Source organism: Abrus precatorius, unplaced genomic scaffold (assembly GCF_003935025.1).
Source record: "Abrus precatorius isolate BTA unplaced genomic scaffold, Abrus_2018 Scaffold5, whole genome shotgun sequence".
Classification (NCBI taxonomy): Eukaryota; Viridiplantae; Streptophyta; class Magnoliopsida; order Fabales; family Fabaceae; genus Abrus; species Abrus precatorius.
The window spans coordinates 4,933,707-4,947,208 of record NW_020874395.1 but is presented as its reverse complement, the minus strand read 5'-3'; the positions used below and the strand labels follow the sequence as shown (position 1 = coordinate 4,947,208).

The 13,502-nt window shown below is 29.1% G+C and overlaps 2 protein-coding genes across 2 annotated transcripts; both read right to left on the bottom strand.

Annotated features, from left to right (window-relative positions):
- Positions 1-68: 68 nt before the first annotated feature.
- On the bottom strand, positions 69-1,096 carry LOC113866541 (mavicyanin-like). The gene is made up of 2 exons (XM_027501368.1): positions 904-1,096; positions 69-388 (listed from the first exon to the last, which is right to left on the bottom strand). The coding sequence occupies exons 1-2, from the start codon at positions 1,094-1,096 to the stop codon at positions 69-71; spliced, it is 513 nt and encodes a 170-aa protein (XP_027357169.1).
- A 517-nt stretch (positions 1,097-1,613) lies between these two features.
- LOC113867215 (uncharacterized membrane protein At3g27390-like) lies at positions 1,614-9,364 on the bottom strand. Its single transcript, XM_027502358.1, has 10 exons — positions 8,784-9,364; positions 7,958-8,066; positions 7,674-7,869; positions 7,447-7,583; positions 6,326-6,614; positions 5,067-5,173; positions 4,852-4,990; positions 4,130-4,325; positions 2,503-2,743; positions 1,614-2,073 (listed from the first exon to the last, which is right to left on the bottom strand). The coding sequence occupies exons 1-10, from the start codon at positions 8,875-8,877 to the stop codon at positions 1,842-1,844; spliced, it is 1,740 nt and encodes a 579-aa protein (XP_027358159.1). The 5' UTR covers positions 8,878-9,364; the 3' UTR covers positions 1,614-1,841.
- Positions 9,365-13,502: the final 4,138 nt, after the last annotated feature.

The following is a 13,502-nucleotide window of genomic DNA, read 5'->3' as shown; positions in this document are numbered from 1 at the left end:
AAACAAAAACACATGGACACAGAACAAATTCGAATCCTAAAACACAGCTATTGAATTTTCCTAAGTACTCAAATGACATAGGAAGCAACACATGCCAAAACAAACTGAAGAAGGAGCATTTGAGAGACCACAATTGGTGAAACATGAACATGGTACCCTGAAGACTTGGCATGCTGAGGAAGAGACTCATCTTCCATCACCCTCACAATCATCTTCTGTCCCTTCTTACAGTGCCCTGATGCACCACTGATGAAGTAGAAAGTCCCTGAGTGCTCAAACTTGAACACTGTGTTGCCATTGTTGGAGAAGAATGTGGGGTGTGTTGCATTGCAAAGCTTGTAATCTCCTTCACCCACCTCCATCACGGAGTCCTTCTCATACTTAAACCCTTCACACATAAAACCCAACTAGTTAAAAACACGCATCAATTTTCCTCGCCAAAAAAAGTAAAAGATTAGAAATTTTTTTTGCATGAATGGCCACGTGTCTTTGTATGAGTAGTTAGATAATAAAATAATAAAAAATAAAAAATAAAAATTAAGAATTTGACAGAAATCATTGGCAGTGTTGATTATACAATTTTCGTTTTTTTTTTAATCTTTTCTCTTTCTTACTAATTAGTATTTTTTTAATAATAATTATGATGCAATGCGAAAATTCAGATTAAGTGCATGTTTGATTTCCATGTTTACAGGCTCTAAATATATGTTTTCAACCTTACTAATTCTAACTTTTGCGTTAGATTCATGTCTAAATCCAAACACACACACACACACACACAAATAGATAATGAATGTCAAATTAATGTGTAGTGACAGTGATGGTTATAAATTGAAGTTGTGAAGAAAAAAAAATGTTTCATTTTCATGTGTTGTATTATGCATTAAGTGAAATAGTGCATACTTATGGTGTCACCAACGTGGAACCTGTTGTGGGAAGCCCAATCATTGTAGATGTTGGTGTCATTGGAAGGTGGGACAAGCCACCCATTTGAGCCACCAACTTGGAAATTGGAAGCCACAGAGAAACATAGAAGAGTAGATAAAATGGCCAAGAGAAGCACAAGCACGGAAGTTGAACAAGAATAAGAAGCCATTAGAATGAGGAGAAAGAGTGCAAGAGTTTTGTGGTGAAAGTAGCACGCTATGGTGTTGTAAGAATTCTGGAAAATTTGGGTTAGTTCTAATATATAGAGGTTGATAGAGAGAGTGGTGAGTTGGGTTTGCAATTGGCTGAGAAAATGGGGTAGTGGGTGGCAACAGTTATTTACAAGTTATAGCTTAGAGCCTTAAATTTTTGCTAAATAATTTGACCTGGTCAATGGGGTCCGTTCCTCAATTAAATGAACTTGCTAAATATCAGATAGCAAATTTTGCTATAATTATGTAGTTAATTTTATTAGAAATTTAAACTTCTAAAGCTCCTTATACTAATTTTAGAAACATGTTATTTCTAACTCTTACAAAAAATAATTTTTTTTTATACTTGTTTATTTTCTTATGAGAACTACTATAGAAGTTTACCAGATCAAAATCAATATTGTTCTATGGTGCCACTTTTGCTGCATTTCAAAGCATGCAAAGCACATGGAGAATGTTAATTTCATGTACTGTGGAAGGTGACAAGGAAATTGCATTATTTTGAAGGCATAATGACATATACATACATGTTCTGCTCATTTTTCATTGTCATTTCCATTGCATAAATAGGTATGTACAACAATCAGGCAGGGTCAGCAATATTAATATGATACTAACAAAATCAGGCAAATTTACAAGACCTATAAACAAGACATGATATACATTTTTGTTTTTCATGATAAAATTTGTAACATGATAGTCTCATAATGAAATTTCCAAATCTCTTATATGTTCAGACTCTTGATCAGAACCGTTAGTTCTATTGCCTTTGAATGATTTCTTGCTATAAAGCCGAGGAAAAGCACTCTTTGATCTGATTATTTTAGGAGCTCCATGCTTCTCAGCAAGCTTATCAGATAATGAATTTACAATAGTATCAAAGCGCCGCTTGTAGGTGGGGAACCTTGTGATAAATTTGGTGATCCCTTGGAGCCTTAACATAAAATGAAAGAGAAAATGAAAGTGCCAAAAATCTTTGTCAAAAACCAGTGAAAAAATAACTAATTTGAAGTTACCACTTTTCTCTTTAAAATTACAAAGAGGGTTAGTAATATTAGTAAGATATAATTTTATAATTCTCAATAAATTTTTATTAATAATAAAGAGTATGTTCAGAAAAATGTGTTAAAGAGTATATTACTAGTATTTATTAATTATAAATATTATTCACTTTAGTCTCAAATCATATACCAAAATTTTTTATAAAATATTATATAAATTTTCATTTATTTTAATCCTTTTTATTACATTATTTTATTAAAATTAAAGGTTAAAGCAAATGAAATATTATAACATTTTATGAAATCAAGGATATAGTTTTTTTATAAAATCAGGAACTAATTGATTTGGTCTGAGATTTTACCTTCTAGCCAATGCATCAAGTTCAGCACGTTTGCGATCAGATTCCGGGGCTGGACCAATAATTGAATGGTTTACCCTTTTGGGATCACCATTCAAGAGAACTAATTTGCAGAGGTAATCCTCTTCTTGCACAGTAAGATTTTCAGCTTTGATTTGGTCTTTAATGATCAGAAGGGGATTAAGGAACCATTCCAAAAATTTTTCCTTTGGTCTGTTTGTGGTAGTCAGTTCAGTATCATCATCTACATTGAGGAAATAAGCATAATGATTTCTTCGAGGCAATTGAAAGCCAATGATATTCAAAATCATAAGCAAATGGTGTAAAGAGGAAAAAAGGAAAAGGAAAATGTTGAATGCTAGAAAACAGTTCATGAAGAAATAACAAAGATAAAGTTGGCAAAATGGGTTAGCTCGATCATACTGTCCTGAATAAACCCCTTATAAAACTTGAGCTTAAGAATTTAAAGCCTGAATATAAACACAACATTTAAGTACATACTTGAAACGGGCTTAGTGCAGATTAGCCTAATTGAGTTTGGCACTTCTTGTTCAACTGCACTGTAATTTATTATACATAATCTAATAATCGATTATACTATATTAAAATATACTTCTAAAAAAAATAAATAAGAATTCTATAATTGATTAACATGTTAATATTCAGTGAGTTATGCCAACTGTTAATTGATTACCAGAGTGTGAGTGTTAGCTTCTAAATTATGCTAAAAGAAATAATTATAATTGATTAAGTAATAAAAACCTGCAACATCCTTAGTTACATTCCTAATTTCATAAATATTAAACTAAAGTCATTTTGTCAATGATAGTTACGATATTTTACATTTTATGATTCACACTCTATGTTCTAAAAATAATTTTTAAAGAAAGAATTAAAAAAGGCAGCTGCAGTCACATCAGCAAAGAGCTTATATTTTAAACTTTTTAAACTTAATCTACATAAGCTAAATTGAAAGTTCTAATCAAAGGTAAAAGGAATATTAGTAATACACTCTTTATTATTAGATAAAATTTATTAAAAACTATAAATATCATGTAAGTTTCACTTTTTCTTACTTTCTAAATTAATTATTTTTATAATTTTTAATAAATTTTAACTAATAATAAAATATATGTTAAAGAATATGTGTTAAAGAGTGTATTACTAGAATTACTGAAGTAGAGATTATATAATTTTAGAAAATATTTTTTATTTTTTATTTATAATTATAAATTGTTGCTTTATTTTTATTCTATTTTTTTTTAACAAACATCAGTTTTGTGAATAAAATTAGAAAGAAAACAATAATAAAAAGAATTGACAAACAATTCCTAAATTTCTTTTTTCAAACTTGCATGTTTGATCGAGTTAATTTAAAAAAAAAAAATCCTTATTTTACTACCTGTAAAAGAAGACTTTTACAAAAAATATGTTATTATTTTTTTATAATTAATCCGTTACCAAATATGGGGTTATTCTTTTTCACTCATGCACACATCTCCATCCTAATTGGTCAAAATTCATTCATAACACTTTTCTCAAAAACCATTAAACCAAAAAGCATTGCTGAAAGGATAATAAATGAAGGGAAGAGGAAAAGACAAGTAGAAGTGGACAAGTGATCACTTACTTATCAATAAACCATTGGAATTGGCTTTTGCAGAACGCAAAAGTACTTGGAGAAGGCAATATGCTGGCAAACCAATAGTAATGATTCTGCTCCTTTTGCCAGATATGGCTTCTTGTATGTCTTCATGTGTTATTAGCCCTTCAGAAATCAGGGTTTCTGCCAGTTGATGGCACTTCTCGAACAAGCTATCCAACAGCTACCCAAGTTATGAAACAATACTCATTCAGTACAGCCTCCAAAGCATGATGGAAAGCAACAACGCAAAGTAATGTTTGAGTACATACAAAATCTGGACAAATAATTAGGTTCATTTGTTTAGGTACTTCTGATGTTGTTTTCTAATTAAAACTCTATTTTTCATTGAAAACAGTACTAAAAGTACCCAAGAAACTTAAATTCAGTTTTGTCCTAAAAATTAAAAGATAAAATAAGTTTTAGTCCATATAAATATAGTTAAATTTGGCTTTAATCCTCTAAAATTATTTTTGATGGTTTTGATCCTAACAAATTTTTAAACTTTGAAAATAGTCACTGTTATGATGATCACTAATGTAATATGGTTAGATACATGTCACATTATCACTAAGTAGAAACGAAGTCCATTTTAAAATTTATGAGTACCAGAAATAACAAAACATTTGAAGGACAAAAATCAAGTTTTAACTGTATTTATAGAAACTAAAATCATATTTAAGCAAAAATTGAAAAAAAAAAAAGAATACCTCAAATGGTTTCAACTCGGATATATTGTTTGTCAGTGAAAACGTACGAGAAAAAGTCTTGTTAAAGGACTTTGTTCCTGAGAAAGAATTTGAAGGGGAAGGTGTCCGTGACACTTCAGTCTTTTTTCTATATTGAGGCCTATCAAATCCAAGTCAAGAGCATTATCAACTGCAAATGACAGCAAAAAGTTTTGGAAAGCACAGCAGAATAAAACCTTGGGAAGCAGGATCTTTCTGGCATGTCAAGAGTATCATTACTGTATTCATCATAAAGGGACAAAGCTGCAACAATGAAACAAAGGCCAAAGAAGAAAGAAGACTCCTGCATTTCAAAGAACATATTAAACATATAATGCCTAACAGAAACCATGCACCAATAAGGCTTGTTTGGTATTATTGTTTATACTTTCAATTTTGAAGGTGTTAAGGCATTATTTTGCAAAATGTAAGCTATAATTTAGAAGGCATTCTTGCGGCATGACTCATTGAAGTTTTATAATATGAGTGAGGCATTCATGAGAACCATAGATAGCATATTTAAGCATTTGGGCATACCAAACTGATAGATTAGTACCAATAATTGAGGTAAAAGATTATTATCATTCAAGAAAGATAAAAGTTCTTCCCAGAAAGCCTCTTTCTTGCAGAACTAGTACACAAAGAATATGATCTTCAGTTTATTGCAATTCAAGAGGCACTGGATCTCTCCTAACTTCACAATAATTCTCTCTCCCTCCTCTCCTACATATTAGTCCCATGCATCTTATTAAGCCTCCTTCACTCTACTAAATCATTTAGGCCCATTATTAATAGGTCTATTTTTCCTATTCTGTCTAGTATAGACCCTTTTTCATTCACAACCAAAGAAAAATCCTTTTTATTAAGGGTCTATTTACATTATTACCTTCACAAACATTACAAGGTACGCTGTTTAAAATCAATATTCAATTTGAGGATCTACGGTTGGCAGAGGATGTGACCATGTGATCAATAGAGACCCATCAATGCATTCTCAAACTTACCAAGTAGTCATGGCACCTATGTTCTCTATTATATAAATTTCAACTTCTTTTTTCTTTTTCTATCATATCATATTTATGATCCTATCTACCAAAAATTATGATTGAAATGGTTAAACATAAACTCATCAAGTTTCACATGTTCCCTTGTGTAAGAGTTGAACACCAAACCCTAAGTATAAGCATTCTACTTTTACACTTATAATCTGACTAGTGCACAGGTAATATTGCCTAATATGGGAATAGGAATTGGATGCTTCGGTTGCAGAGATAACAAATGTTGAAAATGTATTTTATTCTACTCCCTATTTTTCCTACAATTTATCATTGGACTAACCTTAATAAGTAACACAGGCTATAGTAAATTAGAAAAATATAACATATTTCATCATTAAATTGGCTAAAGTAAAATAGTAATAGTAATATCAATAGACTGAATTTATATGAGGATTAACCTGATAAGCAACAAAACCTGCATAGGCACCAAGAAAGATACTAGCTAACATGGATGCCAAAACTGCCCCAGCAACAGCCAGTGGCCACAGAAGAATAGCAAAGCCTGCAAAAGGCACACAAATTGTCTCCAAGAAAGGGCCTTCACGACCTATGAGATCGTGAAACAAACGACTCCACCCTTTAAAAAGCATGTAAACGCCTTTCCATGTGGCAACAAATGATATAATTGGCATATCAACTATGATCCCAAAAACTGCAGCTACAACAGCACCAGGAAGATAACGCAGCCTGCATCAAAACAAAATATAGAAAAAAAAAATTAAAATTTCACAGCAGACTATCATATAGCACAATTCTTTGCACCATAAGAATATGGAATGTCATGAATTTATATAGAAGACATTTTAAAAGTCACAATTTTATTATGCTTTGAAGTTCCCAAAATCTACCAATGCAGCTCCCCCATTTGACTTTCCAAGAGGGATAGTTGGATAATCTTTGGTTAAATCAAGCACTGACCAAATATACACCTAAAAACACAAAAATGCACAAAGAAAAAAGTAAAACAGTTTCAATCTTTTAGCCAAATTGATAAGGAAGAAAATTTAGGCAGTAACAGTTCACAGAGAATCATGCTGGTCATTGAAGTTTCTTTAACTTATTAATTGGAAACGCATATCCTATGAAAGGAGTTATCAATCTCAAACATGCTGCCTGGTAACAGTGCCTTCTAACAATATTTTCTATGACAGTCTACCTTAACTTTACTACAATAATTTTGGCAAGCAAATGATGCATAACTAAATCACCAGACAAACACAACAGAAGTATATATGAAAAACTGCTGTCTAGTGTCTATAATCTCAATGTCTAGATGGTTCAAAAAATAGCAATCTGTGCTATGTCAAACTTAAACTCACAAGTGGTTTCTGAAACCACTCTGCCTCTTAAGACTCGAGAGAGCATACAAAATTTTAATTGCTTTCAATTTAATAGTCACAGTTTACAACATCATGCAGGCCAGAGAATGTGCATAATACAATTTCCAACATATGCTTTCATTAGAGACATAAAAATATAACAATAAGCAAACTCAATAAAAAATATAATGACATAAAACCTGATTTCATAGTATTTCCTATCTGGATGCCCCTCTTGTAGCAAGTCATCCATAACTGAAAAATAAGTATGGTAGCATTCATTTATTACATCCTTGATAATATCAAAGGTCTTTACAATGGTGGTCACTGTTCCATCCTGAAAATGCAATATGAAATTTCTGGGTTAAGTAACAACAGGACAAAAAAAACAAAGATTTTATTTAATAACTTCAAAAATAAAACATACCGTAAAACAACGAAAAATTTTGTTCTCTTTTCCTCCCTCTACAGCTTCAAAAGTAGCAAATATTGGTGCAAGAAATCCATAGGCTGCTCCACCTACAATGCTCCCAACAATGCCAACCACTGGCCATAAAATCAACAACAACGGCAGTAGCAATGTGCATATAACAAACTTCAGTATAAGCCCAAATTGTTTACATCTGTAAGTTGGGAAATCAATGCAAAGGAAACAATTAATAATATAAATCCATGTGGAAAAAACTTGAGAGTGCACGCCAAGTAAAGTACCTCACTACGCAGTAATATGTCCAAATGCAATGTATCGGCCAAAGACCAAGTATGATGGTTGAGTTGCTGACTGAGATTATAAAGCATATCAATGGGCAGAAAATGACACCTGAAGTAATGGTGCAATTTTTGAGTGTGAGTAAGCTCAGAAACCTTCACTGCACTCCCTTCCGGTATAATAAGCAAATCAAATAGAGTAGCTATTACATAGAGGAAAAGTATACAAGCACACCTACCTTGGTTTTGCCTTGAATTATGTCAAAAGTTGGCATATTCATCTAGTTTTAAAATAATACATACTTGTCTGTCATTCAAATAATTTATCTTTTTTTTTGTTTCAATTTTCAAAATCCTGGGTTTAAAAAAAGTTATATGTTATGCTTAGTGATTCAATGAGCAGATTATGAGAATAATCATCAATAAAAGTTATGAACTTTAATTGTTTTTTCTTATTAATAACAAACAATCATGGAAACATCATTCAACATATATTAGATTGTCATTAGTTAATTCAAAAGAGTAAATCTCCAACAAAAATGTTCTCAAAATGGAACGCATGCCAGAAACACCACTGTTCACTCCACTATTGCTAAATGAAAAAGGTGTAACAAATTTCCAGGGAAAATGAACAATAATATAAAACAACTTGTAACTAAATAAATAAACAAAAGTATGCATGCATAAATGTTCCATTACAGTATTGCATTCTGTAATTAATCACCAAGAAATTCCTTCTCGAGTGTTCATCTTTTATTACTTCCCAATCAAAGCATACCATAAAGAAGCCCAAATAACACAGAACAGAACCACAGTCATTAACTTTCACCTTTTATGTTGCCTAGAAGCCAAAGACCAATGAAAAAAGGCAGGAAGTGCACAAAGCTCCATATTGAAGCCCAAAATCCTGTTGGAGGCTCCATTGCTTGCTTTCAGCCCCTCAAGTACAAAAGATTCAAACTTAGAGCACTTCAACCTTTATTAGAGAAGATAAAACTTGAAAACTATACACACCCAGATGCTAAAAACCCGTTTTTTGCAAGCACAGCTTGTTAACTCAACACAAAACCTCAACTTGCTCTTCTTTCTGCGCCTATTAGCCATAGATGAAAATACACAACAAGTGGATCAATCTTAACCCCCATTTTCTTTCTTTATTGTTTGAACTATGGGTTGTAGCCTTAAAATATTTGAAATTCTTGAAAAGGGTACACTTGAATTGTGTTGTTTACTCTTTTAGTTTTGGAGAACGATGAAACAGTTAAACTTGAAATGATAGGAAACGTTATGAACAGTGTTAGTTATGTTATGAGAGAAGAATGAACGAGCATCACATGATGCTTTGCCAAATTCTAATGTCTCCAATCACTCCTTTATTCAAAGCATACGTATGTTCTTTTGTGCTCAGCGTTGGCCTAAAGCAAAGCAACAAGTGTGCGTTATGGTGACTTGTGAGGTGTGATTTGTTTCATTTGAGAAAGGAAAAGTGACCCTTTGAAAGAGAATTGAATGAAAACCAACCAACAATATATCAGCACTGTGTTCTTGTACGTTGCGTTCAATACTAATATAATAATATTCTCACTTTTTTTTTTTTTTTGGCTAGTAATATTCTCACTTTTTTTATCACATTATCTATTATATTTTTTATTTTCTCTATCTCTTACCTACGTCTATTTTATTAAAACAAATAATCTTCTATATACTCATTTCTTGTATATAATAATATTCATTTATGTATTGTTTTGTTAATTTTCTTAATTTATTTTTTTAAAATTAAAATAAATAAAAAATTACTAAGTAAAAAAAATATAACAGCAATTGAATATGTATTACAGGGTACCAAAAATGTACTCTCATTTTATATCTACCTGTACAAATATCAATCTGCGATATCAGTTTCTCAATACTAAAATTTATACTTGATAATTTGTACATGATACGCTACATATATATTTAGTAAGAAATTATTAAAACTTTAAAAAAAACCTATTTATTTAGACTTTAGAAAATTTACTTGAAATCAATATAGTTATTAAAAAATTATAATATCAAATAACTTCTTTAAATAATGTAAAAATAATTATTTTATTGCTATAAATAAAATAAAAAATTATTATTTTTTAAAATTATTTTTAATTCATAACCATACGAATATCTTATTCATGAGAATTATATTATTTAAAAGGTAGGTATAAAAATATATTTAAAAATATATTATAAATTAATACTTAAAATAATTAATAGAATATATTAAGAATAATTATATATACTTATAATACATTTTATTATTATTATTAAACTTTGGTGGTTAGACAATTTTGAATATGCTTCAATTCACTGTAGCTTAATCAATTTTTAATAGTGAAATTTTTACCCCTTAATTTTAGTTATTTGATTAAGTTTAAATTTATCATTCTATTTAATAAATCACTTCATCCTCAATTGAAAATTAAATAAAAACCTATCTCTAAGTAAGATATTTATTAGAATGTTATGTATTTGTAGAAAATTATGTCAATTTTATTAATAAAATTAGTATAAATAAATAAATATATAATTAACGAAAAATATTGATACAAATTGAGGGAGGTTTAGAACCAATGAATTGTTTCTTCTAAATCATAGGTATTGTTTATTAAATGTAATCTTATTCAAGCAAAAAATATTATTGTTGATAACAAAACTCTCTTTTTGAAAATTTAACTTAGTTACATTTATTAAACCACAAATTTAATACCACATTTTAAGATGAAATAACTTCTTACTGATTGATCTACGCATTCAACGGTAGAATAAATGAAAACCTTATGATGAAATTAAAAATGTCTCAAAGTGTTGAAAATACCATAAAATTGATTAAGCTTCGATAAGCAGCAGAAGTTCATCGAAAAATCTTCACATTTAGAATTTGCTAAGAATTAAAAGTAATTTTCATTCATTCATTGATTCCCATTAATACTATCAAATACTATAAATTTTAATATATATACATATATATATATATATATATATATATTATGCAGTATTTTACATATTAAAAAGATTATTTTAAAATATTCAAAACATATTTCTTCATGCATATTATTTATATACTTTTAGTCTTAATTAGTATAAATATATTTTATAAGAAGTAATTTTGTTTGAAACTAGAAACATATATGATATAGTATTCTACCAATGAAGATTTTTTTCACAAACAAAAATTTGAATCCAAGACCTTTCTTAAGAAAAATCAAGCACATAGCACTAGAATTATTGATTCAACTGATACATGCTATCTAGGAAGTTACTAGAGTACTGCAAGACTTTTTTAATTTAAAAAAAATTTATAAATAAAAAGAATAACAGGTATTTTTATTATTAATATTGATTGAATATTTTATTTTAAAGAAATAATTTTTAAATTAAATAATAAATTATTTAAATAATGAATCGTCTATATTTTTATGAGAATGATAAAAAATTATATACTTAATATAAAGCAAAATCTTAACAAAGTTTGGCTTTAATAACAAGGTTATCGTTAATGGCTAGTTGTGAAAGATTGAAGCTTTAATAATTTGTTTTATTTTGTGATATACTATATAGTGTTATGTGGTGGACAGGGTATCACTAATCCTATTAGATAAGTAAAGGGTCCCTTTATCTGCTAAAAAGAAGAGGAGAAAATTAAAAAGTATAAAGGGCATACAAACGCATTATAGATCCAAAGAATATTAGATTAGCTGTTAAGGTTCATATTTCTCTTAAGAAATATTTCATCACACAAAGATAATATTTGATAGAAAGGGTTTTCAAAATTCAGAAGAATAATATGAATAAGGCATCACTATCTAATATTATATTAAGTTTGACTATATATGACTTTTTTTGTTTAAACTTTGAAAACAAAGATAAGGTATATAACTTTGGTCTATATAGTGATGGCCACGTGGTGCATTTTGATTGGGTGGCCGACACAATGACATTATTAGCAGAGTATATGATTGCTAAATGCTGTCCATGCATGGTTGCAAGATTATTAAACCAGCTTGCATTAATTTGCTTGTGCTTCTGAGGTGATTGAAAAAGGAGCATCAATGGCCAAGTGAGATTTGCACATAAAGTCATTTTCAAACGAGTAACACTACCCATGTTTCTAGTGCAAACATTCAATGCAAGCACCATAACACCAAAATGAAGATCAAAATGTATATTATAAAATGGGCAATCTCAAATTTTATGTTTTAGTGTTATTTTTCTTGCTTCTTCTATCCAATGAAATGGGCTACTTTGATCAACTCATCCAAATAATATTTATTATAAATTTGTTGGGTGCATTGTCAAATGTTCTGAATTTAAAACCATTTAAAAGTTAAATTTAGCATAAAATCAAAATTATACTAGATCAAATGAGATCGAAAAGCTGTTTTGTGTCCTCTATTTTAAAACCATATTTATTTTCGGTCCAGGTTTCACAACACCCTCTTCAAGCAACCCTCTCTGATTTTGGGTCTACTTTTGTTTTTGTTAAAGAACATTGACTGGACCCAACACACAGTGGGCTTTGGCATTTCTTTTTTTGTGATGACGAATTTGTAAATAAAATACACTTTTATTTGTTATCTGGCCAATCACATTAAAAAAATTGATTAAATGAATTTTTAAAATTTAATTTTAGATAAATTACAATCATATTTTTATATTTTATATTATTAAATTTTTAAAAGAAAAAAAATATCATCTCAAATACGAGATTCTCTTAGTATCTAAAAAAAAAATCAAGTTTACAAGAAAAGAAATTCAATCTTTGAAGTCATAACACAAAGAAACTTACATTTTAATTAAAAAATTTATACATACTTTTAGGGTTTAGTGTTATTATATTTTATATTATCATTTTGATCTACCCAAAATTTAAAAAAAATTGTTGTTATTATTTTGTGTGTGTGTATATATATATATATATATTAGCTTGATTATTATAAATGAAAATATTCCAATTTAAGTCACATTTTGGTTATTTAAAAATTTTAACATCATTCATATTGAGGAGATATAAAATAATCACATGTCACTATTTTTTGTTAATTTATTATTTTTTTCATAATTGCAGATGAATGAAATCTTTTTGAATGATTGAACGAACAAAATTGAATACTTTATTCTTTCTAAATTATTAACTTTATATAATTAAATAAAAAAAAATAAGAACTAACCATTATGAGGAATATAGAGTGTGTTGAAAATGTAGTAAAGCACCACGTCAATATGTTAGATTTTTCTAATAATTACTCATTGTTTTTTAATCAGAGGTATTGATTAGATTCCTGTACCCAAGAAAAGAGATATTGAGTAGATAAGTTTATTTAATATAATGACTTAACCTGTAATCCAAACCACGATCATTACGCATGTGTAAGGAGCAAGAGTTCACAAGAAAACACAGAGTCTGATACGTTTTTGGGGCAATTTGATATTGGAATAAGGAGTGAATTTTATTTTTTTAGGATTTAATGTTTGACAAATTAAGTAAATAGAAATTATTTTTTATTGTTAATTTAAC

Excerpts from the sequence above, each read along its gene's own strand:
- LOC113866541 (XM_027501368.1), bottom strand. The coding sequence starts at position 1,096 with ATGGCTTCTTATTCTTGTTCAACTTCCGTGCTTGTGCTTCTCTTGGCC. Across the intron at positions 389-903 it reads CCACGTTGGTGACACCATAA|GGTTTAAGTATGAGAAGGAC; the intron begins GTATGCACTATT and ends TTATGTGTGAAG.
- LOC113867215 (XM_027502358.1), bottom strand. The coding sequence starts at position 8,877 with ATGGAGCCTCCAACAGGATTTTGGGCTTCAATATGGAGCTTTGTGCAC. Across the intron at positions 8,067-8,783 it reads GCTTCTAGGCAACATAAAAG|GTGTCATTTTCTGCCCATTG; the intron begins GTGAAAGTTAAT and ends CCATTACTTCAG. Across the intron at positions 5,174-6,325 it reads CAGGTTTTGTTGCTTATCAG|GAGTCTTCTTTCTTCTTTGG; the intron begins GTTAATCCTCAT and ends TTTGAAATGCAG.